The sequence below is a fragment of the Camelus ferus genome, chromosome 24 (genome assembly GCF_009834535.1).
Source record: "Camelus ferus isolate YT-003-E chromosome 24, BCGSAC_Cfer_1.0, whole genome shotgun sequence".
Lineage (NCBI taxonomy): Eukaryota > Metazoa > Chordata > Mammalia > Artiodactyla > Camelidae > Camelus > Camelus ferus.
The window spans coordinates 933,530-958,472 of record NC_045719.1 but is presented as its reverse complement, the minus strand read 5'-3'; the positions used below and the strand labels follow the sequence as shown (position 1 = coordinate 958,472).

The 24,943-nt window shown below is 56.0% G+C and overlaps 1 protein-coding gene across 4 annotated transcripts; it reads right to left on the bottom strand.

Moving 5' to 3' along the window:
* Positions 1-942: 942 nt before the first annotated feature.
* AFG3L2 (AFG3 like matrix AAA peptidase subunit 2) lies at positions 943-24,796 on the bottom strand. Of its 4 annotated transcripts, XM_032467186.1 has the most exons (18): positions 24,550-24,796; positions 20,771-20,870; positions 20,150-20,227; positions 19,245-19,351; positions 18,959-19,111; positions 17,097-17,171; positions 15,816-15,940; positions 13,788-14,061; positions 12,522-12,659; positions 10,226-10,379; positions 9,177-9,284; positions 8,958-9,083; positions 8,180-8,290; positions 6,755-6,870; positions 5,357-5,557; positions 3,880-4,074; positions 2,407-2,488; positions 1,480-1,618 (listed from the first exon to the last, which is right to left on the bottom strand). In XM_032467186.1, exons 1-17 carry the CDS (start codon positions 24,664-24,666, stop codon positions 2,420-2,422), a joined length of 2,247 nt encoding a protein of 748 aa, XP_032323077.1. In that variant the 5' UTR covers positions 24,667-24,796; the 3' UTR covers positions 1,480-1,618; positions 2,407-2,419. The 4 variants fall into 4 exon arrangements, with proteins under 4 accessions (XP_032323076.1, XP_032323075.1, XP_032323078.1 ...); XM_032467185.1 differs by lacking the exon at positions 2,407-2,488 and having other exon boundaries at positions 943-1,618; positions 15,816-15,937; XM_032467184.1 differs by lacking the exon at positions 2,407-2,488 and having other exon boundaries at positions 943-1,618; positions 24,550-24,795.
* Positions 24,797-24,943: the final 147 nt, after the last annotated feature.

The following is a 24,943-nucleotide window of genomic DNA, read 5'->3' as shown; positions in this document are numbered from 1 at the left end:
TCTGCCAAGACAGGCCCGACTCACATCTGGCCCAACCCTGGGGGATCTGCCGAGACCCACAGGCTGGCACCCTTCCCACAGAGAGGGAGTAAGTCGCCCTCACCCACGGGCTTCGCTGACCGACCCCCCCACTGCATGCTCTGAGGTAGGGAGGCGGGGACACGGGGCTCCTGAAGCCCCGGGCTCCCAGGACGGAGGGGCCTGCCCGGGCCGCCTGCCGCCCACTGGTCGGCTCCTGCAGGGACGCTGCCCCGTGCTGCACCTTAAGTCTGACAGTCACGGGCCCACAACACACTTACCTGCATCAGGAACACACAAGGCAAGCTGGAGTAACATTAAAGGAGGCTGCTGAGAAAGTGCAGAAAATGCAGTAACGTTCAGCGCCTCCAAGTTCAAACGGCAGCGTCTGGAGCTTCCCTGAGCCTCCTCAGGTGGCAGTTCTGACCGAGGTCTGCGGCGTGTGGACCCTGCGTCTCTACAGCCTGGCACACACAACTCCCCCAATGGGACCAGTGAGCTCACAACGTGGACCTCGGCCTGGACCTCTGGGACATGCAGGAGGGCAGGCTCCCCAGCTCAGGGAAAGGCCCTGCTCTGCCATCCTGGGCGGCCCGGACAGCCCACGACAGTCACAGACCGGCTTCCAGACCATGTAGAGGGACCAAGGCCTGCTTGTGACCCGCAGAGTGAGGACGTGACCCACCGCCATCGTCACCTGGCACCGACTCACTTGGTGTCAACGCTCTGTACACCCAGAGTCATCCTTCCGGGTGGGACGCACAAATCCAAAGGGGCTGAGCCTCTTGGAGCTGAGGACCCGCCAGCCTGGATGCTGAAGGATTCCTCCCTAAAAAGCAACAACTTTTCATTCCTTTCCATTATGTTTTCTGAAAGTATCCCACGCGTAACCCGGGACCCTCTGTGTGTTCACAAGGAAAGAAGTGCAGTGTTTGTACTTTATTTTTAACATAAAGAAGCTGTATTTACATAATACATTCATTTTTTAAATATGTTACACTCTCCGTAGGAAAACATTCTATCGCAAAAGAGCAACATGTGATCTGGACTCAATCTCTAAAATATTAAATCAAATGAAAATACTCTATCAGGACTCCAGTTTAATTTCACAGCCATCACAGAGGGAGACCCTGAAGGAGTGAAGAGGGGCGAGGTGAGAATAAGGCCCCCCGAATCCGGCCCCGACAGGGGCGCGGGACCCGCTGACGCAGCTGCTGCCCGAGAGCCCGAGGCGGGGCACGTCCCCCGCCCCCGACTTCCCTGTCACCTGGGCTGCAGCCGGCTGACACGACGTCGTCGCAGGGCCTCCAGCGAGCCAGCGCTGACGCCGTGTGCACACCGAGGCCGCGACACAAGACGTGCCGCAACGCCCCCCTCAGCTCTGGTTGGCGGCCTTCTCACCCGCGGGCTCCTCGCGGGCCCCTTCCCGCTCTTTGCTCCACTCCTTCAGGCCCTCCGGGAGCGAGGTGTCCTCGTCCAGGCTGCCCGTGCCTTCCACAAATTCTTCGTAGGTAGACTTCTCTGCGAATGGCCTGGGGCCCAGAAGTTCAACCATGTCATTCTTGTCCAGCACTTCTTTTTCTAGTAACAGGAGAGCGACCTGGACAGAAGGGCGCGGTTCAACGTTACCAGCAGCGTCCACGCACTGTTGATGACGCTGATTTACAGCCCACCCCCTCCCAGAAAAGGACACCAGGCCCCTGGGAAGTAAGAGCTATTCATGGCCACACAGTGTTAGAATGAGGTGTGCAAAAACACTGGACTGACACGCATTCCGGGCCGCACATGCGTGATGGCGGGGCTCACGCTGGGCTGTGCCCGGGAAGGAGAGCCGGCTGAGGGGCTCTCTGTGCTGATGGACCATGCGGAAATTCTGGGAGGACGCACGAGGTCGTAACACAAGTGTCGGGCGGGGGAAGGATGGAAATGGGATGAGTAGGAAATTCTAGAAGTTGGTGGAAAAAAATAAGGACAAATGAGGCAGAGACACAAAACACAGCAGGAGGGGAGCAGGAACACTCGCATCCTGAGGTTTTGATCTCCAGGGAGGCTGAGCCACACATCTGACAGGGACCCCCGCCAACGGCGAGTGTGGAGGTGAGTGGCAGCGTCAGCAGGGCAGGGTGGTAACGTTAGAGCTCTGACTGCTAGCAGGCAGGTGAAGTTGTAAACTCTCAGAAAGCAGACTTGGTTCCTCCCGTAACCCCCCGCGGAGAGATTTATCTTGCCTGTAGTCTACATTAAATGCCATATTTTAAAAGATAGATAATGATGAAACAGTCCCTTTCTATCTTCTCAATTTTTAAAAGCTTTATTATGGATTACTTCAAATACGTACCAAAAATATACAGAAAGAATATGGATAACTAACAAGAACTAGCCACTCACAGCCATCTGTGTTTCATCTACTCCCGGATTGTCCTGAAGGAAATCCCAGATGCCTTAGCATTTTATCCGTAAGTTTTTGTCTCTAAGGGATAAAGATTCTTTAAGAAAACATGACCAGAATACTAAGACCCCCTGACGTTGAGTACACTGCTTGTCTATAAGCGCTTAAGAAGCAGGCTTTAAGACCCTCAGCCCGCCCACGGCCGCAGGGGGGGCGACCACTAAAGCCGTGACAACGTGTTCTGTAGCCCAGGAGATCAAAAACGTTGGTATTTCAACATGTACAGACATAAACTTAGTGAGCTACTTGACATTCTTGTTTTCATGGCAAGTCTTCAAACCCCGCTGCTCAGAGCCCGTCTCAGTCCGGACCAAGCCCAACTGACAGCAAGGCCTGGTCAGAGGTCAATGGCCGGTCCGCATCCTGGTCCCGCCCCTTCCAGCCACGTGCCCCTGCGCAAAGCTGCTAGACCTCCCTGGGTGTTCGTTTCTTCACCTGTAACTCGTGGACGGTAAGGAAGTGACCTCAGGAGGCTGCGGGGGTTTCAGAGAAGTCATACCTCTCAGGCAGCACCTGGGAAACACGCTCGGTTACCTGCTCTCCTGAGGCCTGGCCCCGAGGCCACCCTGCCTAGCTGGGCTCCCACAGCAGTGACCTGGGTCTCAGCAGCGCAGCGCCCCCTCCCGGCAGGCACCCCTCCCAGCATTCAGCTCTCTGTGGAACCAACTGTCTCCTGCAGACGTTTCCTGTCCGTTGTCTGCCGGGTGGGCTGTACCTTCGGAAGGGGGGACCCCAGGGTAAGCGGGGAGCTCCCGGGTGCTCCTGCACCCTCTACTGAGGTCCGCAGCTCACTCCCTCCTCAGTGACCAGCCCAGGGCAGCCGCCTGCCCCCTCCAGCTGCAGCAGGTGCCCCTGCCTGTCCTGACTGACCCTTTCCTCCCGGCCGGCTGGTGTCCACCACCAGGAGGAGCCTGAAGTCACCCCGAGGCCTCTTCTTGTTCACTCTCTGCATCTGAGCAATGACCCTCTACCTGTCGCTGCTGCCCGGCCGGGCAAAAGCAAAAAATTTTCAGTTGTACAGATTATAATTAGGCTTTACTAGACGCAGGAGAAGGACTGAATGAGAAAGGACGGCTCCCTTCGGCAGCTGCTGTCAAATGAGGCCCAAGGAAGGAAAAGACAGAGCAGGGAGGGCGTCGTGAAAGCACAGCTGGTTTTCACGCGTCAACTCTTGCTGAGCTAGGCTGGCTGGTCCCTCTGGCTGCCCTCTGGCTGCGTCTTCATCCCGAAGGTGAAGAACAAGTGTCGACCCTAATCGGGGCTGGGGCTCTGCACTTCAGGTGCTTCTGGGGCGAGTGCGGACCCCCTGCCTCTCTGGCACTGTTAGGGCTTTGTGAGCCCCCACCGCACCCCCCGCCTCCCCGACTCGGAGCAGAGCCGGCACCGGCACGAGGTGCGCGGCAAGTGCCTACCTTCTCCACGTCCGCCTTCTTCTCCGTCAGGAGGGCGACCGTCCTCTTGTGGGCATCGCTGATGAGCAGCCGCACCTCGTCGTCAATCAGCCTCGCGGTAGCCTCGCTGTAGGGCTTCTCCAGGACCATGTCCCCCTGGCGTGGCAGGTCGAAGGAGATCTGCCCGACCTTCTCGTTCATGCCGAACTGCACGATCTGGACCAGAACGCGTGAGTGAGCCGCCCTGCTCACAGGCCCACGTGCTGCCATGCGGCGGCGACAAGCCCTTACAATGACACCTGTTCCACACCCTTCACTGCGAGACTGCTCTGCACCCGGCAGCCCGGCCTTCTGCGTGGACGGACACAGCGGGGACAGAACCAGAAGCCCACAGACGACACCCACACCAAACCAGGTGACAGACGGGCGGGACAAACCCCGTGACATCACCTCCGAGTGAGGGGAGCCGAGGGGAAGTGGAGGGGCCCCAAGCCGCCCAGGCACCAGGACCTGGGAGGGGCCTGTGCACGGTCCCTGCGTCCGCGGGCCATGCTGGGCTGCACCCGATGAGCCCACACTAGCCCCACGTTAAGACGCTTCCGGGAGTAAAACCCAAACTAATGAGAAAAGAGAAGGTGCAGATAAAAGCGGGGAGCAGGACTGGCTCAGAAAGGAAGAAACCACGTTCTTCAAACGTTTATGAAAACAACAGAAAAGGAGAATCTACAACCATGAAACTAGCAAAGCTGTCCTGACCCATCTCCTTCCCAAGAGACCAGAAAAGCAAACTCCACGTAGAAACGGGCTACAGAAGAGCATGAAAGGAAAGGAAGGAGCCAGAGTCCCGTCTCCACAGATGAGGCAAGTGGGACGGACAGACGCCCGTGGAACAGATGAGAACCGTAACCACAGCCTCGGAAACACCTACTCACGCCCGGAAAGTAAAGGAAAAAGCAGAGAACTAGTCAGGATCAGAGAAACGCACCTGAGGTGCCAGACGGCAGGAGAGTTAGACACACAGGAAAAATATTGAAAAGTGAAGATTAAAGTAGAAAGAACATAAGCAAACAACAACAAATAACGCGTAAGAAAGACACAACATGAAGAAGACAAGTTTTTAAAAATTAAAAAAATGAGTCATTAGAAAAAAGGTGGGAGGACAGGCCCTGAGCAGCGCAGGACCCAGCAGAGTCCCCACGAGGTCTGCCCGGGGCCGCGTGTGGTGCGCGAGGACAGCAGGGGCAGGCACGGCAGAGTGCACGGGGCACCCACGGGCTTCTAACGGGACCGACACCACACACGGGCTTCAGTCGCGCTTGGTCAGAAATCTCTGCTACGGAGAAGGCCTCTTCCCCGAAACTCAGATGCTGTTAGAGAGGACCCTTCCCGAGAACCAAGCCAGGCCTGCACGTCCTCAGCCCTGCAAGCTCAGCAGGGGCACCCGGGGCTGGGGGAGCCCAGGGGAGCGCAGGGGCAGGATGGGCCCGCGCGCACTCACCTGGGCGTAGGCGCTCTGAGTCACTTTGCGCAGGTCGTCCTGGGCGCCAGTGGTGATCCTGCCGAAGAAGAGCTCCTCGGCCACGCGGCCGCCCAGCGTCATGCACATCCTGTCCAGGAGCTGCTCCCGGGTGTACAGGTACTGCTCCCGGGGCAGGTACTGCGCGTAGCCCAGCCCCTTGCCCCGCGGGATGATGGACACCTGGCAGGGGAGCACAGCGGTGTGGGCGCCACCAGCCCTGCATCCTCGCCGTGTCCACAGCCAGATGCACCGGTCGGGTGGCCCGTTGGCCTGGGTGCCTTGAGATCCAGCGGGACCAGGCAGGAGAGAACTTTCTCCCAGGACACACGCAGCGTAGAGTCCGGGAAGGGATTCTCTCTGTCACACTCAGCTGAACCGTCCCTCCCCCTGACCTGACCGCCAGCCCCGTCCATGCCTGCTCCCAGGACGCAGGCTCTGGCCAGCAAGCTTCCTTTTCTAGTCCTCTTTTCCCAGCTCAATTCCTTTCACCTCTAAAAATCGCCTTTGCTGGGGGATGGTGTATACGTGACAAAACACGGCCCTTACGACAAGGAAGACAAAGAAAACCTCGTCTTCTCCCCAGAGCCGCCCCCCGGGCCACCTGCGTGCCCTCCTGCCCCGGACAGCTGCAGACGTGCCCCGGGGACGGCTGCAGTGACCAGCAGGGCACGTGAACGGCCTCCCGCGGCGTCCGCCTCCCTGGGCCTGGTCCCGGCCGCCGTCCCCAAGACTCGCCTTCGCTGCTGCTGAGGGAACGTCCGTTTGCTCTGACCGCTGCACGGCGACCTGCCGTGCAGACGCAGCACACGCCCATCGTTCTGGAGGAACTTCAGGGCTCTTCCCAGCTTACTGCTGCTTTGAATAGAGCAGTCAGTCTTTCGTGGACATGTTTTTCATTTCTCTTGGGTAAATACCAGAGTGGGACCGTTTGGTTGGATCGGAAGCATTCGTTATCTTTCTAAAAAACTGCCACGGTATGTTCCAAAGTGGCTGCACCAGGTTCTGTCCCATCAGCGAGGCCCATGAGTCCGGCTGCACTGAGGGGGCCGCAGCGGTGCCTGGTCACGGCTGACGACTCCAGCAGCAGTAACTGCAGGGCCTAACTCATGTTCCTCCTCCTTGGGGCAGTACATGGGCAAACACCTTGCCTGTTATTTTAGGGGTTGCTTGCTTTGGAGGATGAATGCTCCTCCACCTTCTGGACACTGTCTTTCCAAACCTTTTAACTCGTCTGCGTGACCTCTTCCCCACCCCCACCATCAGCAGACGTCTCTGCCACGATTCCTCATACGCCTGCCCTCCGGGGAGTGTCTCCTCCCCAAGCTGCGGCTCACACGGCCGGCCAGGCAGCCTTCTGCTCAGCACTGACGGCCTTACCTTCAGGAGCGGGTCGGCGTGCTCCAGGTACCAGCCGGCAACCGCGTGGCCGGCCTCGTGGTACGCCACCGTCTTCTTCTCCTCGGGCTGCAGGACCTGGGTTTTCTTCTCTAAGCCTGACAGAACAAAACCCACGCTTAAGTGGCAGTGACGTCAAGAGCGGGTTCCACGCTACCGCACACTGCCTCACCCGTGACGCCACCCCCCACCCCGCAGCCCACTTTCCTCTTACTCTCCCAGTCCCGGGCCACTTAGCTTGCTCTGGGAAATAAACAGAATGCCCAAGTAAAATTCAGCACTCAGGTCGATTCAAAACAGAACTCACAGAAAACAAAGGCATGGTCTGGGCGTTGGGAATTTACACACACTGGGAACAAGGACCCCGAGAAAGGAGCGGGGCTGGGGAAGGGCTGGAGACGCCCGCCCGGAGAGGCCCTGGGACCCGCAGCCCCAGCGCAGCGGCCTGAGACGACACGCTCGCCTGCATCACTCAGAGTTGGAGGACCCCGTCCTGTAGTTTGTTCAGACACAAATCACACGCGAGACAATGGTGTTCCTGTGCTCCAGGTAACTCATGTGGGAGAAGCCCTCCACTGGTAACACACTAAGGAGTCTGGAAGAGCGAGTGCCACGTCCTGCCCGGCCTCCGTCTGCCATTGCTCGGTAAGGAGCACGGGGTTCTCTGCCGGCAGCTGCCTCCCTCCTCCTCAGAGGTGCACATCCCGAAACTACCACTTGTCTTGGCATCACGGCACTCGGCGGCTCGGGGACCCGTGCTAGGTCAGTCTCACCACGGAACCACGTTTCATAAGCCCTTAAGCTTAACATTCAAGGCTCTGTAAAACCTAGAGTCAGCCGAGCTTCTCAGCTTTGTCTCTGCCTCACTTCCAGGGGGACCCGAGTCTGACAAGTCTGCCCTCCTCCCCCGGGCACGGCATCACAGTGCCACCTCCAAGCCGCTTCTGTCCCCGCCACCCCACACCACACCGCTCTCTGCCGACCCTGGGCGAGCCCCGCTCCCGTGGAGCATGCCAGCCCACGTTCCTGACCCACAGTGACCTCTGCACCGGTATTAAACCATCCGCGCTCTGGGAAGTGAGGAACCCGCCACCGGCGCATGCCGAGTGTGTCCTGGTCCCACAGCTGTTACGGCTACTGGTCACCTACGCCTGGCTCGCAGAATGTTTAACTCATATGATGACGTTTTTCGAAACAGTAAGACTGGGAGTGTTTTCAGAAAACTGGTGCGTGCACCTCAAGGGAGACGCCTCCCCGCCTGGGGGACGGGGGCAGCACCTCACGGCACTGCCGGCCCTGGCAGACGCCAGAGGAGAGAGGCTTGGGGCAGCAGGTCCCGGGGAGGCCCCAGCGGGCGGCCGAGCCCCTGGGCCTCCCGCCATGCAGCCCTGTGACGTGGGTTCTTACCACCAATCACCCGCTCAATCGCCTGCTCGAAGTGTTTCTGGTTTATGGCATCCGAGAGGTGCCTCGCGGCGATCAGAGCGGCCTCGTTGCAGACATTTGCAACGTCGGCTCCTGTGAAAGCAACACACACCAACAGCTCACCCACCAGACACAGCCAGGCTGGCCGGTCGCACATGGCGAGTGAGGGGCCACGGTCCCCCTCCCACAGCGGAAGGCTGCCTGGACGACCTCAGTGTGGCTCAGTGGCATTGTGACCGTCCCGAGCCACTCCAGGTGCAGGGCCCGCCCGGCACAATCCTGGCCCTGTGGACTGAGCTGCGAGGGTGCACAGTGGACAGACCCCACAGGAGCCGTCTACCCAGACAGACGGCGCGGACAATGTGCCAGCAGGAAGGCACTGAAGGTGCCCGTCAGGGGGCTCAGCGCCGCCGCGGGGACTGACTGGCGCGGACACGCGGGGATACGGTGGGAAGAAGAATCACAGGGACCCAGCGCCTCGGTCACACAGCGGAGGTCGGCCATGGGAAGCCTGCCAAGTGCCCTCTAGACCCTTCAGTCCCTGTGCGCTACCCTTTCACACAAAGCCACAACACAATGTGCTCAATTACCATGAAAAGTCAGGCCCCCGGGACACTGCAGGTGCCCGTGCCCGCAGATACATCTTCCCAGACGCTCCGGATGGTCCTTTTTATTTCACGTCAAGGGTGGAAGGAGGGAGACAGCGAATGAGAAAGGAAGGATCCCACCCGGCGAGGAGAATGGGGCTACGCTCGCTCACCTGAAAACCCTGGAGTCAGGGATGCGAGCTTCCTCGCCAGCTTCTCCTTTTCCAGGGCGCTATCCAGCTTCAGGGGTCGGAGGTGAACTTTGAAAATAGAGGCTCTTCCTTTTATGTCCGGTGGTCCTTGAGAAAGTATTTTTCAGGAAAATAAATCACAGGGAAGCAGTGACACCTCTCCTCACAGGAACTGGACTGGGCCCAGGGAAACCGTCTCACCAATGAAGATCTGCCGGTCGAAGCGGCCCGGACGCATCAGCGCGGGGTCCAGGATGTCCGGCCGGTTGGTGCCCGCCAAAATGACCACGTTTGTGGTCGTGTTAAAGCCTGGAAAGACACCAAAGGCTCCCGCGTTATGAAATCCTGCGAGGCAGAGGCAGCAGTGTGCGCGCCAGGACCTTGGGGCGCCACCCGCCGCGTCGGCCCGTTCACGGCCGGCGCGCTTAGAGCTGCCGACTTGCACGCTTCTTCCTACTCACCTTGTCCTTCCTGACAAGTCACACGTAAGACTCAGAGCCTTAAGGATCAGTTACTAACCAATTACGAAAGACAAATTACTAAAGATTTTAATTTATGTAACAAGAGACTTGGATGATGATGTCAACTTTACAACTTTAAAGTTTTACAATCACTAAGATTAAATTTGCAAAGGTCGAGTCTAGGCTTCCTGGGCCGCAGGACCCCTGCCGGCTTCTGCAGGCAGGTCCCCAACCTGCTCCTCCCTGCCCTCCCCTCCAGGCCCAGCTCCCTTCACCTGACCGGCTGTTTCTCAGACGGCAGCAGAGCCCACGGCCCCAGGACCCTGGCCCTGAAGGGGCCCTAGGGTGGGCTGTGCTGTGCACCAGGCCTAGGAGCCAAGGAGGGGCTCCAGCTTCTTGGGCCTGACCCCAAGCCTGGCTCAGGAAGGCAGGCAGCTCTGTGCCCGGCAGCATCCAGGCACCTCACAGCAGGGAGGAAGGACCCTGCCTGCCCCAGAACTCTCTCGTAACAGGAAAGCTCATTAATGCAGTACAGCGCTCACAATCTGCCAAAGTCACAGGTGGTCTGAGAATGACACTAATTCCTCAGGGACACACGTCACCAGTTTTTCTTACTCAGCACCAGGTTCTAACACTAGATCACCGTCAGTGTGAGCGACGGCAGGCCGCCAGGCAGGACGGTTCTGCTGTTCTCTGCATGGGCCTTTAGAAGGGGCTGTTTGTGTCAGAGAAGGCCGCCTGCTGCCATGTCAGCGCAGACAACTGCAGACACCAGACGCGGCTGCTCACCGTCCATCTCCACCAGCAGCTGGTTGAGGGTGTTCTCCTGCTCGCTCTGTCCCCCGAAGTTGCCCCTTCCTCTCTTCCTCCCCACGGCATCTATCTCATCAATGAAGAGGATGCAAGGAGCGTTCTTCCGAGCGAGGGCAAAGAGGTCGCGGACCTGAAGAAAACCACAACTCTGAGCTCCTGACAAGTGAGCGGACGCCCAGCTTCCTGTCCCACAGGGAGACGGGCTGGTGTCCCATGCTGCACAGTGCGAACTTCAGAAGTCACAAAAGCAGCAGAGAAGTGAAGTGGCGAACGATGAATAACTTGGTGGGAAACTGATGTAAGGCGAGCAAATATTATTTCTAGACTGTCACCAATTATTGTTACATGATGAGCCACACACATCAGCAGATTCACAGGACACACCTCTGTCCAACAAAAGGTAACAGTGCACAACTGTCCAGTTTACACCCATTTTCAGTTTGCTCGCAGCAAACCCTTCCGGGTCCCCTTGGTGCCCGAGGCAGTCAACAAAGCAGACACTTACCCCCAGCCCAGCCCCATGTACACACAGCAGAGGCACGGCCCACCCAAGCCCACCCGGGACCCCCCCGCTCACCTCCCGCCCGCGGAGCAGGCCTCAGATGCCCCATCGCCCGCCCTCGAGAGACTCAGAGACACACCCCGAGGCCTGGTCTCCCGTCACTTTACTCAGAGTCCACTCGCCCCACCACCCTTTCCGGCCTGGGTCCTGGGTTTCCGCCCCACGTGGCTCTGAACCGGCCCCCTCACGATGGAGCCCAGCATCCGGCACCCCTCCCTGAGCTCCACACCTGCGATCGACCCCCCAGCCTGTCCCTGGACACTGTCCTCACCTCACCTGACCTGAAACTGGCTGCCCCGCTGAGCTCTCCACCTGAAGGGGTTCCTAGCCCTCCCTCCAGGCCAGCTGCAGCTGGGGTCCACCTCACACCCCATCCCTACCTCGGACCCCGCCGGCTGGGGCTCCCCGCATGGCAGGCGCTCCACCCTCTGGCGCCCACGGTCCCATGCCAGGTGCTACGTCCTCAGTCCCCTGACCTGCCTCTGCCGTGGCCAGGAAGCCCTCCAGAAAAGCAGCCTTGAGCGGCCTGCTCTGATCACTGTTGCCCGGCACCTCCCACAACCCGCTCTCCAACTATGGCCCAGCTCCTGCCCCGCTCACCCAGCCCTGACACCTCCTCTCCTGCCTCCAGCCCCCTCGCCCACGTGAGAGCCTATGGTCCATCATTACAACACTCAACTGCTCCACAGTCCCCGGTGTTCCAAGGCTTCTGTGCCTCACAAGCCAGGGCTCCACCCGCCCCCAGCACAGCTCATCTAGGACCCCCCGAGGATGAGACAATCACCGCCAAACCTGCCACAACACAAAGCTCCACACTGACTGCCAGCTGTATCCCGACGCCTGGAGAAGCGCCTGGGACAGCACTCTGCACCTCTGCAGTGCTCTACAAGGTCCACACCTCAGACACTGGTGAGACAAGAGTGAAAACTGAAGTGTTTCTTTAACTATTAACCCACACTCACACTTCCTGATTTCTGAACTTACTACAGAAACAGCAGTCAGAACTGTGGTCCTGACAGACACAGGTCAAGAGGACAGAATTCAAAGTCCAGAAATAAACCCAGGTATCTATCTGTGGTCAAGGCTGCGAAACCATTCAAGGGAGAAAGAAGGGTCTTTTCAACAAATGGCACCGGGAAAACTGGGTCCACACGTGTAAAGAGGGAAGGTGGACCCTTACCTCACACCATGTTAACTCAAAGTGGATCACAGATCTGAACGTAAAGGGGGGGACTCTAACAGCCGCAGAAGAACACAGGAGTACTTATGCGTAACCTTGGGTTTGGCAACTGGTTCTTCAACACGACACTAAAAGCACAAGCATTAAGACAAACAAAACAGATACACTGGACTTCATCAGAATTTAAAACTTGTGTTTTACTATCAAGAAAATGAAAAGACAACCCACAGAATGGGAGAAAACACCTGAAACGTTCATCCATCAGGAGTCAGTACCGGGAATATACAAAGAACTTGCACAACTCTGCAACAGCAAATCCGCCCGACTAGCCGACTGGGACCGGGGTGGCGGGGTCAAAGTCACAGGCCTTCCTGCAGGCTCTGCCCTGCCACGGCCGCCAAGGCGCTGACCAGTGAGGGACGCTCCCCGGGACTCCAGGCGACAGGGCCATCTTGGCCAGGCTCCCCTTTGGGGGGTCCTGGGGGGAAGGGGGAGGAGGCTGCACCATCAGAACAGGACATTGGACTTACTCGAGCCGGACCCACACCGACAAACATCTCCAAGAACTCAGAGCCACTGACGGTGATGAAAGGGACGTTGGCTTCCCCGGCTGTGGCCTTGGCCAGCAGTGTTTTCCCAGTGCCTGGAGGACCAGTGAGAATGGCACCCTTCAGATACAAAAAAAAAAAAGTACATTCAACTAGGACTTTAGAAAACTACATCGCGTATCCATAAATCACTGCAAGGCGTAAGCGTGTCTGCACACTCCAGTGACACACGCTACGTAGCTCTTAACGTGAACGATGGCACAGCACTTCTCGTATGAGTAAGAAAAGGGTTATCAGAGACTGCTTTGTTTAAAGTAACTTGGCAGGAATGTGAAATCTTAAATACGTCCCTTATTTTATGACATTTTTCATGTTGCTTCTTAGACCTTTCAAACAGTATATAAAGGGTGACTTACGCTACAAACCTAATAAAAGCCACCTGAGAGTTACTTCAATAATTCAAGGGGAAACAAATACCACACTTCGCTTATTTTCTCCCCTTTGAAATTTCAAATGAAGTAAAATACCCAGTAACCACGGTGAACTTGAGAAGGACAGCACGCGCTTCTCAGGCACTGTCATTACTTCGGCTGTGGAGATGCCGGGGTAAGAGGTAAACAGGTACTCAGACGAGTAACAGCAAATTACAAAATGACAACACGTGACCTCCCACCCTGCAGGCAGGCCAGACCCGAAAGCAAGGAAATGCCGCTCGCCTCTACAGAGGCTCCTTTGGAGGAGACTCTGATGACGGATCTTTACAAGAATTAGACGTTTCCTCCTCGGGTCTTCCCTTCCCGGCTGAGCCTGGCCCCGGGAACGCAAAGGTCTCAGGGCTGCCCGTCGCCAGCGGTGGGCACGGTAGTTCGTGCTCCCGCCCGTCCTCCCCTGAGCCTGAATGCCGGCCCGGGCGGACGTCTGCACCTGCTGCCGCAGGTGGCAACACGCTGGGGCTGCAGCTGCGGGGACAGGGGCATGGAGTCACAGAAAGAGACACGGCAGCCCGAGGCCGCTTCCAAGGGGAGGCGCACCGATTTTTCGGGCAAACAGCACGTGCAGGAACAGAGCAGCGGCCTGAGCAGACGCTCGGGTTACAGAGACGAGTTATGTCAGGATGGAGGAAGGAGAGAAACAGCTGCTTTATGACAAGTACTCAAACTGCGTAACATTATAACTTCAGAGTCAGGAAATCTTCAAAGGATTTTCAGGTTAACAAGCTGCCAATCACCTTCTGAAAGCTCATTTTACCTTTGGGATCTTTGCACCCAGGTCTTGGTACTGCTTTGGGTTTTTCAGGAAATTCACGAACTCCATGATCTCCAGCTTGGCCTCCTCACAGCCCGCCACATCTTTGAACTTCACGTCTATCTCGTCCCTCAGCACCTTGGCGGTGGTCTCCCCGACACTGAAGAGGCCGCCCATGCCGCGGCCCGAGCGGCCGATGCCGGCCGGCCCCCTCCGGATGGTGTAGAGAAGGAAGGCGATGATGAGCGCGGTGGGCAGCATGCTCAGCAGGAAGGAGCTGCGGGCGCACGCAGCAAGGCTCAGTGCTCCGAGGCCCGCAGGGCGGCTGCTGGACACAGCGCGCACTTCCTCCGCACAAAACCTGGCCGTCCTAACACCCTCCCTGGGGCGCAGGAGGGCCGTGCCATGTCACCACCACTGGAGCAGAAGCACAGCGAGTGACACCCAAGAACGGCCACTCTCACCGCTGTGCCAGGCAGGGACTCGCCTCTACCCCAGTAACCTCCACTGCGCCCCGCATGGACCCGCGGTTCACTCTCATTACACCTGCTTCAGAGAAATCTCTTTCCAGGTGCTCTCTTAAAAACTTCAACAAGATTCTGGTGTTAGCCTGGGTAGAAATTCCAGTTCTCTTGCTAGACTCCCTCAGTTTATTCTGAACAGGTATCTTCCAAATGTCCAATCCTCACTCAGTTAACAGCGTACAGTAAAAGCTGTGTCTGTGTGGCCGGGCAGGCTCACAGGCGCCTCAGGGGACAAGTGTGCCCCCCAACCCCGGGCTGTTCTAGGGGGAGTGGTTCAGGAGTGACCCACAGCCTCTGCCTTCCCTTTGTTTGTCTTAGTAAAGTTAATTTCAGCACAACTACGGGCGCTGTGTAATACGATGCAGCGCAGTTTAACCCACCCCAAGAACTCTGGATCAGAATCTTGTACTTGGTTCAGGTGAAAAACAAAACCAAACAAGAAAAAAAAACCCCCACAGGATTAGCTTTCTAATTTTTCCTCTATTTTAGTATAATTATTTTATTTTGGTGGGGCGGAGGTAATTAGGTTGGTTTATTTTTAGAGCAGGTACTGGAGACTGAACCCAGGACCCCATACGTGCTGAGCATGCGCTCTGCTGCTTGAGCTACACCCTCCTCCTGCGTCTATTTAAAATTTTAAACGCCACCACAGCAGGCAGCAGAAACCAGGAGAGAACTACCTTTGGTTTATTTCTGGAGGGAAAAAACCCATGTTGACAATAAAGGTTTAAAAAATGCTGCATCACAAAACTCTGTGTGGTGTCTCAGCACCAGCCCATAACGGAAGCGTGTGACAGCCTCGGGGCTGAGGACCACATCACGTGTGAAGCCAAGCCAACGGCTAGGTGGGCCTAACTTCTGCAGGCAGACTGTAGGTCTGCACAAAGCAGGATTCAAGAAGTTCCGGAAGCCGAGGGAGACTCAGCTCACTGACTTGCCAGCGATCCATCTTCCTGCTCTTCCACGTGGTGACTACAGTCAGGCCCGCCTGCCCTCTGCACTGAAGGCGGACGAGGTCACCAGGTCTCCCTGCGTGCGCATGGCGAGATCCCAGAGGCCAGATGCCCGAGTCAGCTCCAGGTCACCACCCCTGACACCAATGGGCCCTTCCTGAGAGACCCCGACCCGATGCGGCCTCCCTGAAGACAGGTGCTAAGGGAAGCTGTGGCTCTGACAGGGAGGAGGAGGGCCTGCTTCACTTGCCCTGGAAGACTGAGCGGCAACGGGGAGGGCAGGGAAGGTGGAGGCGCCCCTCTGACCACACAGGGCCCTCGGTGCGAAGGCCCTACTAAAAGATGGTGCACTGGACCCGCGCCCCAAACCACTGCTTAATCAGGATAAACGTCCACGTGGGGCGGTCCAACCAGACACCCGCCCAAACTCGGGCATTACTAATGGTTAAAAACCCCAGCCAAACGGAGAACATAACGTGGACCAGTGGCCACCTGGCGACAGCACACTCGAGACCCTCCCAGAGCAGGGCCCTCGTGTCTCCACTGCTTCTTACCCGTCACTTTCGGCGATGTAGACCACGGGGACCCGGTTCTCCCCTTCTATGCCCAGCTCCTGCTGTAAAGTCTCCAGATTCCGCTCAAAGGTGTCCACGCTGCCGATGTTGAACCAGACGTACTGCTACCAAGACAAGACAGAGACACGCTGACTTTGTCAGGCATGAGGAGGAGACGAACGGTTCCCGTCACTATAAGGTTCGGCTTTCTAAGAACTTTCCAGAAATACTGAAAATTTACAAATTAGAAAACCCCAACAACATTAAGACTGGCTTCAACGAGGCAGTGATCGCGCCCCGCTCTGTGAGAGCGCTTGGCGAGCCTCGGCAGGTAACGGCTCTCCAGCAGCGTTCCTCGTGCTTCTAAAGTGAGCAACTCAGGGGAATGAAAAATCTACTGGAAAAGACACCCCTTTTCATAAAAAACACGCGTCCTCTTCCTCTTCTCTATTTCCCAGGAATATCTCAGCTGCTGAGTCCCAAACTAAAAACCAACATGCAGCCGAGATGGCACCCCTGCAGAGTCAGCGAAGTCCTAGCCCCGGATCCACCGAGACTCGCCGGTCCTCAGAGGAGGTGCCCCACCGGCCGTCAGGGAAGACACTACACCCCATGGGACAGAAGCCCCTGGCCGTGCCAGGTGCTCCCTGTTCACTTGACCTGGGGGGCTTCTGGGGCCCTATGGAGGGACACCAGAAGGCTCGAGGCGATGGCTGTGTTGGCTGGGTGATGACTCCACGTGGGCTGGGTGTCAGCCCAACGCCTACCGCCCCTGCTACAAGAGGAAACCACGGCGTGGCCACACACGCCCACAGCCGCACATGGAGTGACAGTGTGGGCCAGTGATGACCACGAGCGTCACACTGCCTTTCCAGCACAACCAGGAAACACCTATGAAGGGTCACCGCACCCTGGACCCTGTCCCGAGTGGCCTGCACTGCACGGCACAGAAAGACTCTGTTTCTCCTCTAATCCACGATCGCTTCACAAAAATAATTTTTTTTATCCAGACAGTAAACCTATGCTATAAAACCCAGGAGGGCAACAGGCCTCCCCGGGGCCCTCCCCAGCCAGGGTTACTGAGCGGGAGCAGCACCCTGGAGGTGGGGAGCATGTTTCATCACGTCCTGCAGCAGTGGTTCTCGGTGTCGAGGGTCACCCTGCCACAGTGCCCCACCTGACCCGTCTCACTACCACCATGGGAGGCAATGTCTGCTGTTCAGTTTTAAAGCTGAGGAGGTAACATACAGCTAATTCACATCAATTAATAAAATCATTTACCCCATCAACGGGAGTTTTTCCTGGTGTAAAAGTCACTCGAACAAAACGCTTGTTGACGACTTCCAGTCTGTCTACCTGGAATTTTAAAAAGTCAAGCATTCAGACATAAATGTACAGAAAAGACTTGAGATATTCTTTTAAGCTCTTTAAAAATGAATATGATATTTCAGACGTACAGAGGAGGACAAGGGGGGACGTAACGATACTCCATGTCCCCCGCTGGCTAGAGAAACAAGGCACCGGGAACCCCAGGGGCAGCCCTCAGCACTGGGCGCCCCAGAGCGCCTCCGGCCCCGACACAGCACAGACCTGGCCCTACATGCGCACTCACTTCTGCCTGTTTCTAAGCGTTAAAAATGGCCTCGCTGGCACGTGTTCTTCTACAACTTCGCAGGTCTGTCTTTGCTGACGTCCACTCTGCAGAGACGCAGTTTCAGAAGCACAGGCTGGGCAGTTACGCATCCTGATGGCAGACGCTCAGGCTGCCCGCACGCTCCCGGGAACAGCTTCACCAGCCTCAGACATGTGCCTTCCTCCACTTCCCGGCCGTCCCCAAATGCCACCAGAGCAGCCCCCAAGTCACAGCCCTGGCCTGGCACGCCCAGTGCTCTGCATCCAAGCTTACTAGTGTAAGATTTTTAGTTTTCGCCAACCCAAGGGCATAGAGTGGTTCCAGCCTAGCTGCACAGGGTCCTCAGGAACACAGACAAAGCCCGTCCCGAGTCTGACTGGCTCGGAGTTGCTGTGCTCCTGGGGGAGGCCCCCCTCCTGCTGTCCCTGCTTCCGCTCTGGCAGGACATCTGATCTGCACGAGTCAAAATGCAGAGTGAGGGAGGCCCGGAACATTCCGGAGGAGCTGGAACAGGGCAGGCAGTGCCTGTGAAGGAGTAACTGAAGGACTCGACCCCATGACACTGCTGGGGCAACGGCAGACCGACTGCAATGAGCCAGCAGGTCAGGACATGTGACCACAGAGCCCCCTGCTCAGGACCTGCAGCCACTCTCCAAGGACAAGAGTCACTTCCCTGAAAGCAGGCTCCCCACGACGCCTGGGGCCGTGCACGTGACAGCCTCAGTCATGAGAGAACATTGAGTGGCCGTCACTTCCATCCTGTCCATGCTCACCTCACTTCCCACCTTTACAGGTAATTCTGGATTCTTTATCTTTCTTCACTAAGTAATAGTGCCTCAACTTATCTCATTCCTTTCATTGATGAAAAATCCAGTATTGAGAGGTTAAGTACTGTCCCCAAGGTTACAGAGCAGGCCTAACTCTGGGTCTCTCACCGTCACTTTGTGTCACCAGTTCTGAGAAGGGCATTTGTCACATTTCAACATCTCAGGAACTGGACACACTGGACATCGTCTCACTGGCAGCTGCTGACACCTTTCTTAGTAAGACACCAAGCAAGGTGTGTCCTACAGGAGATAGCACGGGAAATGCGCTGAAGTGGGCAGGGCCCTACGGGGTAAAGACCCATCCGTAGTCCCGGAGCCCCTCTCCGCCTCCCGTCAACAGTGTCCCTAATTCGCCCATGTCAAAGTCCACAGGTGACGAAGGGCAGGAGCCAGGGAGGCGGGCACCCGGAGTGGGGCGAGGCCACAAGTGCACCAGAGCAGCTCAGGAGCAGGAGGTGCTGGCGTGAAGTGACATGAAATGAAAGGGGTCTGCAGCAAACGTGGGGGCTGCTGGGTCAGAGCAAAGCAGCTCCTTGGCCGCGGGACTTTCTGGCACTAAAAATTCAGTATGTGACTTTCTGATGAACAGGCCCAGGAACCTGCTGGCCGTTTATCCCTTTACCGGTCTAATTTGAATTCCACCCTCGGAACCACTATAGACAGCGATCCTGGGAAACACTCACCACTCCTTTGGAGAGGTAGTTATTGACAAAGTCCTTCCACGTGATCTCCCGCCCCGAGGTCCTGAACAGGAAGTAAAACATGACTCCGCCCCAGAACAGTGCAGTCCAGACAAAGTACATCCTGAACTCCTTGTCGTCCCACGGAACGTCACCCTGCGCAAGGAAGGAGGGTGTCTCTGAGGCCCGAGATGTCGCCCGTGCTCTGTGCCCTGCTGGACACTAAGCCCTCCCACAGCCATGTGAGCCCCGCCGCCCCGGCCACCCCAGAGCCTCCAAACTAACGAACCTTCTGGAACCGGGACCACCAGTGGGAGTCATCCTTCCTGCCACCCCGTTTTCCACCACCACCAGCTCCTCCTCCAGAAGGACGCGGGGCAGCCGCGGGCTTTGAGTCTGCGTGTAGACAGAGAGCCTATATGTGCAGCAGCTCAGCAGAACCCTCGTCTCCAACAACATTCTCACTACGACTTTAATACAAGTCTTCCTGCAGAATACATCGCAGCAGCTGGCTGGTGACTGACGCGCGTCCGGGAGCACAGGGGAGACACACAGGACCGAGCACCCAGTGGGCAAGCCTGCGCCACACACGCTGCCCAGAACAGCTGCACAGCAGCCCGGTGACCGTCCACACAGCGCTCTGCCCGCCCCCGCATGAAGACGCTGTGGCCTCAGTGGCCTGTGGGACAACGTGCTGCAGGGTTTGTTTTGCTGCAGTGTGTGTCTGCGCCCCACCTGAAGGTACAACGTGTCCCCCCTCCCACCTCGCGAAGTGAGCACTGCTGACAGGTTCTCCTGGAAGAAAAACCTGATTCTGATCATTGGCAGAAAACAAACAATAAACCCACCTCGGCCACATAAAATTCATTTGTAAGAATCTGAAACTAGTTGCTGTTATGGGTCGAACTGTGTCGAACGTATTTACCAAACATACAGGTAAACATGACTAATTACTAGTACGACTAACATCGATCAACCCGTACCATAAGGCGACCTTCAACTAATTCAATTTGAAAAATAACAAGGAAAAATAAGGGCAGAAAATCAAGGGAAAACGCCACGCAGAATTCTGTATGTGCTTGTAACCTGCAGTTTCAGAACTGACTTCAGACAAGGTTTCTTCGCTTGGTGGAAGCTGCCAGCAGCACCACACATCGGGGGACAGCGAGTCCACAGAGTCTGTTGAAAACGCACCTTTTTTTTCTCCCGTAACTTCTTTGGGTTCACTGGCTTTTTTTCCATTTTTTCCATTAGGAAAGTATTTTTCAAATCCTGTTAGAAAAGAAAAACAATATCCTCAAACTAACATTCATCAGGTTTTGTCAGGCTTTTTTTTTTTTTAAAGCACAGTTAGTTGCAGTGTGTCAATCTCTGATTACAGCGCAGCGTCCCAGGCACGCCTGGACGTACTCATGTTCGTTTTCATATTCTTTTTTTTCATTAAAGGTTATTACAAGGTATTGCGTACAGTTCCCTCATCAGGTCTTGTGTGTGTGTGTTGTTTTTAAAGCATCCGACTCATCACTAAAAAGCATAAGGCTGCTTGTGCAGGAGTAAACCAAAGTCCAGATCATACAGTTCACAACCCCGAGGGGTTAGAGGAGAAAGCCAGCTGGCAAGCCGCTTCCATTCCGCACAAGTGCTGCATTCGCGGTGACATGCTGTCAGCCCTGCGGTCAGACAGGAGGCGGGGCGGGTTACACGAGGAGACACGTGAAGAACCAAGTGAAGTGACCCCTCCGCACCTGCTCCGTAAACACCTGTTGACAGTGAGTCTCTGAAACAAGAACATGGGGGTCACATCTGAGTGTTTACCTTTTGGAGGCCGAGAACAGAATCTCTGATAAGCAGCAATTACATCTGTCAGAAGAGAATTTCTGCTGGTTCTTGCTTGAGTTGTAGCATATCGATAAAGCTGCAACACAACATATAAATAAAAGCACGAAGGTTACATCGAGATAAAGAATTAAAAGAAGAGCTTCATCTCCTAGTATGGCAAGGTGGATGGACTGTCTCTCCCTTCAACAGGCGGTTACAGACCAGCACAGGATGGCCCCTGCAGGGAGGACTACGTTGTCCAGCCCTGTCCGCTCCAGTCCAGCAAGAACCGCAGACCCAATCCGGAAGACAAGAGCACCTCAGATCACACCTAATTACAATTCCCCACCAGCACACTCACTCGGGCATCGTGTACTTAGCCCTGCAAACTCCGACACGGGCATCTGCTGTCTCACCTGCAGGGTGTATCACACTGCAAGCTCCTTCTCCCGAAATTACACAACAGTGCTGCCTGGGACCACTAAACTACGTTGATCTCAGTTCACAGATAAGAAGGTTATGGTCCAACATCACTGATATAATCCTTATACTAGTAGCAGATATCTTCAGAAGATATCTGATATTGTCATTCTGGTGACAACTCCAATTACGCAAGCCCCATTACAGATACATCTCTGCTTTAAATAACATGTTGCTAAAATTGTTTGTAAATACAGTCCTGATAAATGGGAGTACAACGTAAACAAACTGAACATGCTCTGTATTAAATATTTAGCTGCACAATTAAAAGCAATCAATGGCAAGGTGCTTTGAGGGGATACATCCAAACTTGACAGTAAAAAACTTCAAGTCAGCTTATCCTTTTGAAAAGTGAAAATTTACCACCATTTTTCACAAGGACAAGCTCTTGCACACAAACGGGAATGTTTAAAGTGAAGTTCATCTGAATCAGTTTCCATCCTCACTGGCCTCCTTTATGGTCCAATGAGAAGAATAAAACATCACAAAACCACATAAACCACTTCACATGCACTAGTTCAACCATAACCAAAAAGAGAGACAGCAGCCAGTGTCGGGGAGGACGTGCAGACACTGGAGCCCTGGGCACCGCTGGGGCAACGCGCCCTGGTGCAGCCGCTATGGGGAAGCCTGGCATTCTCATGACCCAGCAAGCCCACTCCTACCCAACAAAATGGAAAACCTATGTCCACCCAAAACTTTGTACGGTAATGTTCACAGCAGCATTATCCACAGTAGCCAAAAAGTGGAAACAGCCCAAATGTCCACCAACCGAGGAACAGACAAAATGTGGTATACGCATACCATGGAACACTCAGCTGTAACAAAGGGACGGAGCACTGACACCTGCTACCATGAAACCTTGACGACATTATTTTAAGTCAAAGAAACCAGACACAAAAGTTCACATATGATTCCGTTTATGTGAAATGTCCAAAATACGAAATCAATAGAGACTGTACGTGAGTAGGTGCCTGAGGCTGGGGAATGGTTGGGGAGAAGTGGGGAGGGACTTACTTTGGGTGATGAAAATGTTCTGGAATTAGAAAAGTGGTGATGGCTGCACAACTTTATGACTACACTAAAAACCATGGAACAGGGCATTTTAAAACAATGGATTTTATGATATCTGAATTAAAATGTCAATTAAAATGATAAGCTGATTTAACTTCAAACGAATACACAGCAAAATAGGACAGAAACACTGACACTGTTCTTGGTTGACAGCAAGTGCAGGTCTGAGAGAATTCGGAGCTTCTGCTGTTAGGCCCTTTCCGGCAGCTGGGAACTCCTGCCTATGAATAACTGCTGATATTGGATAAGAGTGTGTCATAAGTGATTACACATTCTCCAGTGCCAAATCCACGAAGGGTGTGGACTACAACAACCTGTTATCCCAGCTGGACAGACAAGTTAGAGTATCTGCTCCTGGTCAAGGGCTGCCAAGCGGTGGGGGGGGGGGGGGGATCCCTGGGGGACCAGAACCACCACAGCCCCTAGAGAACTCAGGAGAGTGAGGAAGAGGGTCCCGGGGACAAATCAATCACAGGATGGCACCCTCCGTGCAATACAAACGTGTTAGTGTAAGGACAGAGGGGGTGCAGAGAAGCAGGTACGTGTTTGAGGGACCAGGGATGTTGCAAGGGAAGTGATGCCTAGCCTGGGACCTGCAGGACCTATGGTTTACCAGGCAAACAGTGTCAGAACTTCCCGTTTTGGTAAAGCTGGAAATGTGTATTTTTTGCACGATGATCTTCGACTTATCTCCCAAGACTGGAAGCCTCAGAGTCACACACCTGCAGTGGGAGAAGACAACCAGCTCCCAGGGGTACTACCGTGGGATCAAACGTAAGTGAATGCAAAAGCACTTTAAAAATGCTGCGGCCATTTAAACGACCATTCCCAATCATCCTGAAAGCTATCTGAGAGCAAGGGTTCTTCGTATCAGCACATAAAGCAAGTCTGCGTGTGACAATACAGAACAGAGCTGGGTACAAGGTATGTACTCTGTAAACACCACTTCTTTTTGTTTCAATACTTCCAGTTTGCGGACTAACAGGCTCCCTTTAGGCTCGGAACACCCGCAGCAACAACCCCTGTGACTGCAGGGATGCCGACGCGGTTGTCTACAGGAGACCCATCAATGAACTTTTTTCCCTCTGCTTATCCAACCCAAGCCCATTCAAAGAAAAAACACATATAAAACATACCAATTTGCAAAGTTTAAGTTTAGAGCACCTCATTTTAGAGGGTTAGCTGTTAACTCGACAACGTGAGTACTTTTCACTTGCTTTATCATCTGTTTAGTCCTCTTGAGGGTTATACCTGAGAATGGACACCTCACACATCAAACTCTTTCCCCCAGGAACCTCACTGTTAGAAGAGGCTTTTAACAGCAGCACAGCTCGAGAGGAAAATCTGTCCTTTCAGAGTCCCTTGCAGGTGGCACAGTAATGCCCCGGTGTCCCCACGGAGACCTTCAGGGCAGTAGCAGGGAGTAAGTGTCACGGACCCCCAAACAAGCTGCTAGTCCTTGCACCTCAGCGTCGACGATTTCATAGGAACTACGGTGCTACTCGGATGAAGGGCTCAGGTAAGACTCCTGGCCAAAAATTTAAAAAACCCAAAACAAAAAACCTCACAAACTCACAAAGCAGATCCCACCCGCTCGTTCCACGTCAGAGTCCAACATTCAGAAGGGACAAACGGTGAGGGATCAGAGCAAGGTAAGACGGGGAAATGGACGCAATGAAGAAAGTGCAGAGAGGCGTGGCGTAGGGCATTACGGAGCGGGAGAAGGACAGAGACATCCAGGCTGCAGCAGGGCTTCGAGGAGCAAACAAACGTCAGGAACGCAGGTACTATCACTGCTGTCCCCGCGGAGCGGCTGAGAACACTTCCTCAAGGCCGGACCAGGGAGGTCCCGGGACTGACGCCCGTGGCTCCGTGTGGCCGGATCCCACCGCACCCGCCGCGCGCCTGCACGGCGCCCCCTCCCGGGGCCCGAGGCCGCCGGCCACACCACCAGACGGCCTCTGGAGCGGACAACGCCCACGAGCCGCGAGGTGAGGGTGTCGGCCGAGCGCCGGTAGCCCCACCCCCAGGGCACGCGGGGCTCGGGCGGAGGGGCGGGTGAAGGCCGCGGGCCCCGGGTGCTCCGGCGCTCGGAGGCCCGTCTCCGTCCGGATGCGCGCTCCAACCCGCCCGACCACGGGCCCGGGGTCCGACGCCGCGAGCCGGGCCGGTGACCTTGACGCGGCGCCGGGCCGGAAGCGGGGCGCGCGCGCCGGACTCACCGTCCGCATGCAAAGCCGCTCCGCGGGGCCCGCGCGGCCGCCGGAAACGAGCAGCGGGGGCAGCCCGCGGGGTCGGCAGGCGCCCCGGCCCCACAGCAGCAGGCAGCGGTGCGCCATGGCCGCCGGCGGCCTCCTCGGACCGCGCCGGACGAGCAGGCGGCCTCGGATCGCCGGGCAGGCTAGGAGCAGTGCCCACGGGACGGCGAGCCCGCGACCCCACGCTCTCCTCGCGCCCGCCCCGCCCCGGCGCGCTGACGTCAGCCGCGCGGGGGCGTGCCCCCGCGCGCAGGAACGCGGGTCCGCCTCCGCTGCGTCCTCCCTTGGCCAGGGACGGAGGCGGGGCCTAAGGGGAGGAGCTCAGAGGCCGAGGGCGAGGCTGGAGGCGGGCCTAGCG

Coding starts and splice junctions, on each gene's coding strand:
- AFG3L2 (XM_032467184.1), bottom strand. CDS start 24,666: ATGGCGCACCGCTGCCTGCTGCTGTGGGGCCGGGGCGCCTGCCGACCC. Junction 14,062..15,815: donor TACATCGCCGAAAGTGACGG/GTAAGAAGCAGT, acceptor GTGCGCCCGCAG/CTCCTTCCTGCTGAGCATGC. Junction 6,871..8,179: donor GATTGAGCGGGTGATTGGTG/GTAAGAACCCAC, acceptor TTGTTCTGTCAG/GCTTAGAGAAGAAAACCCAG.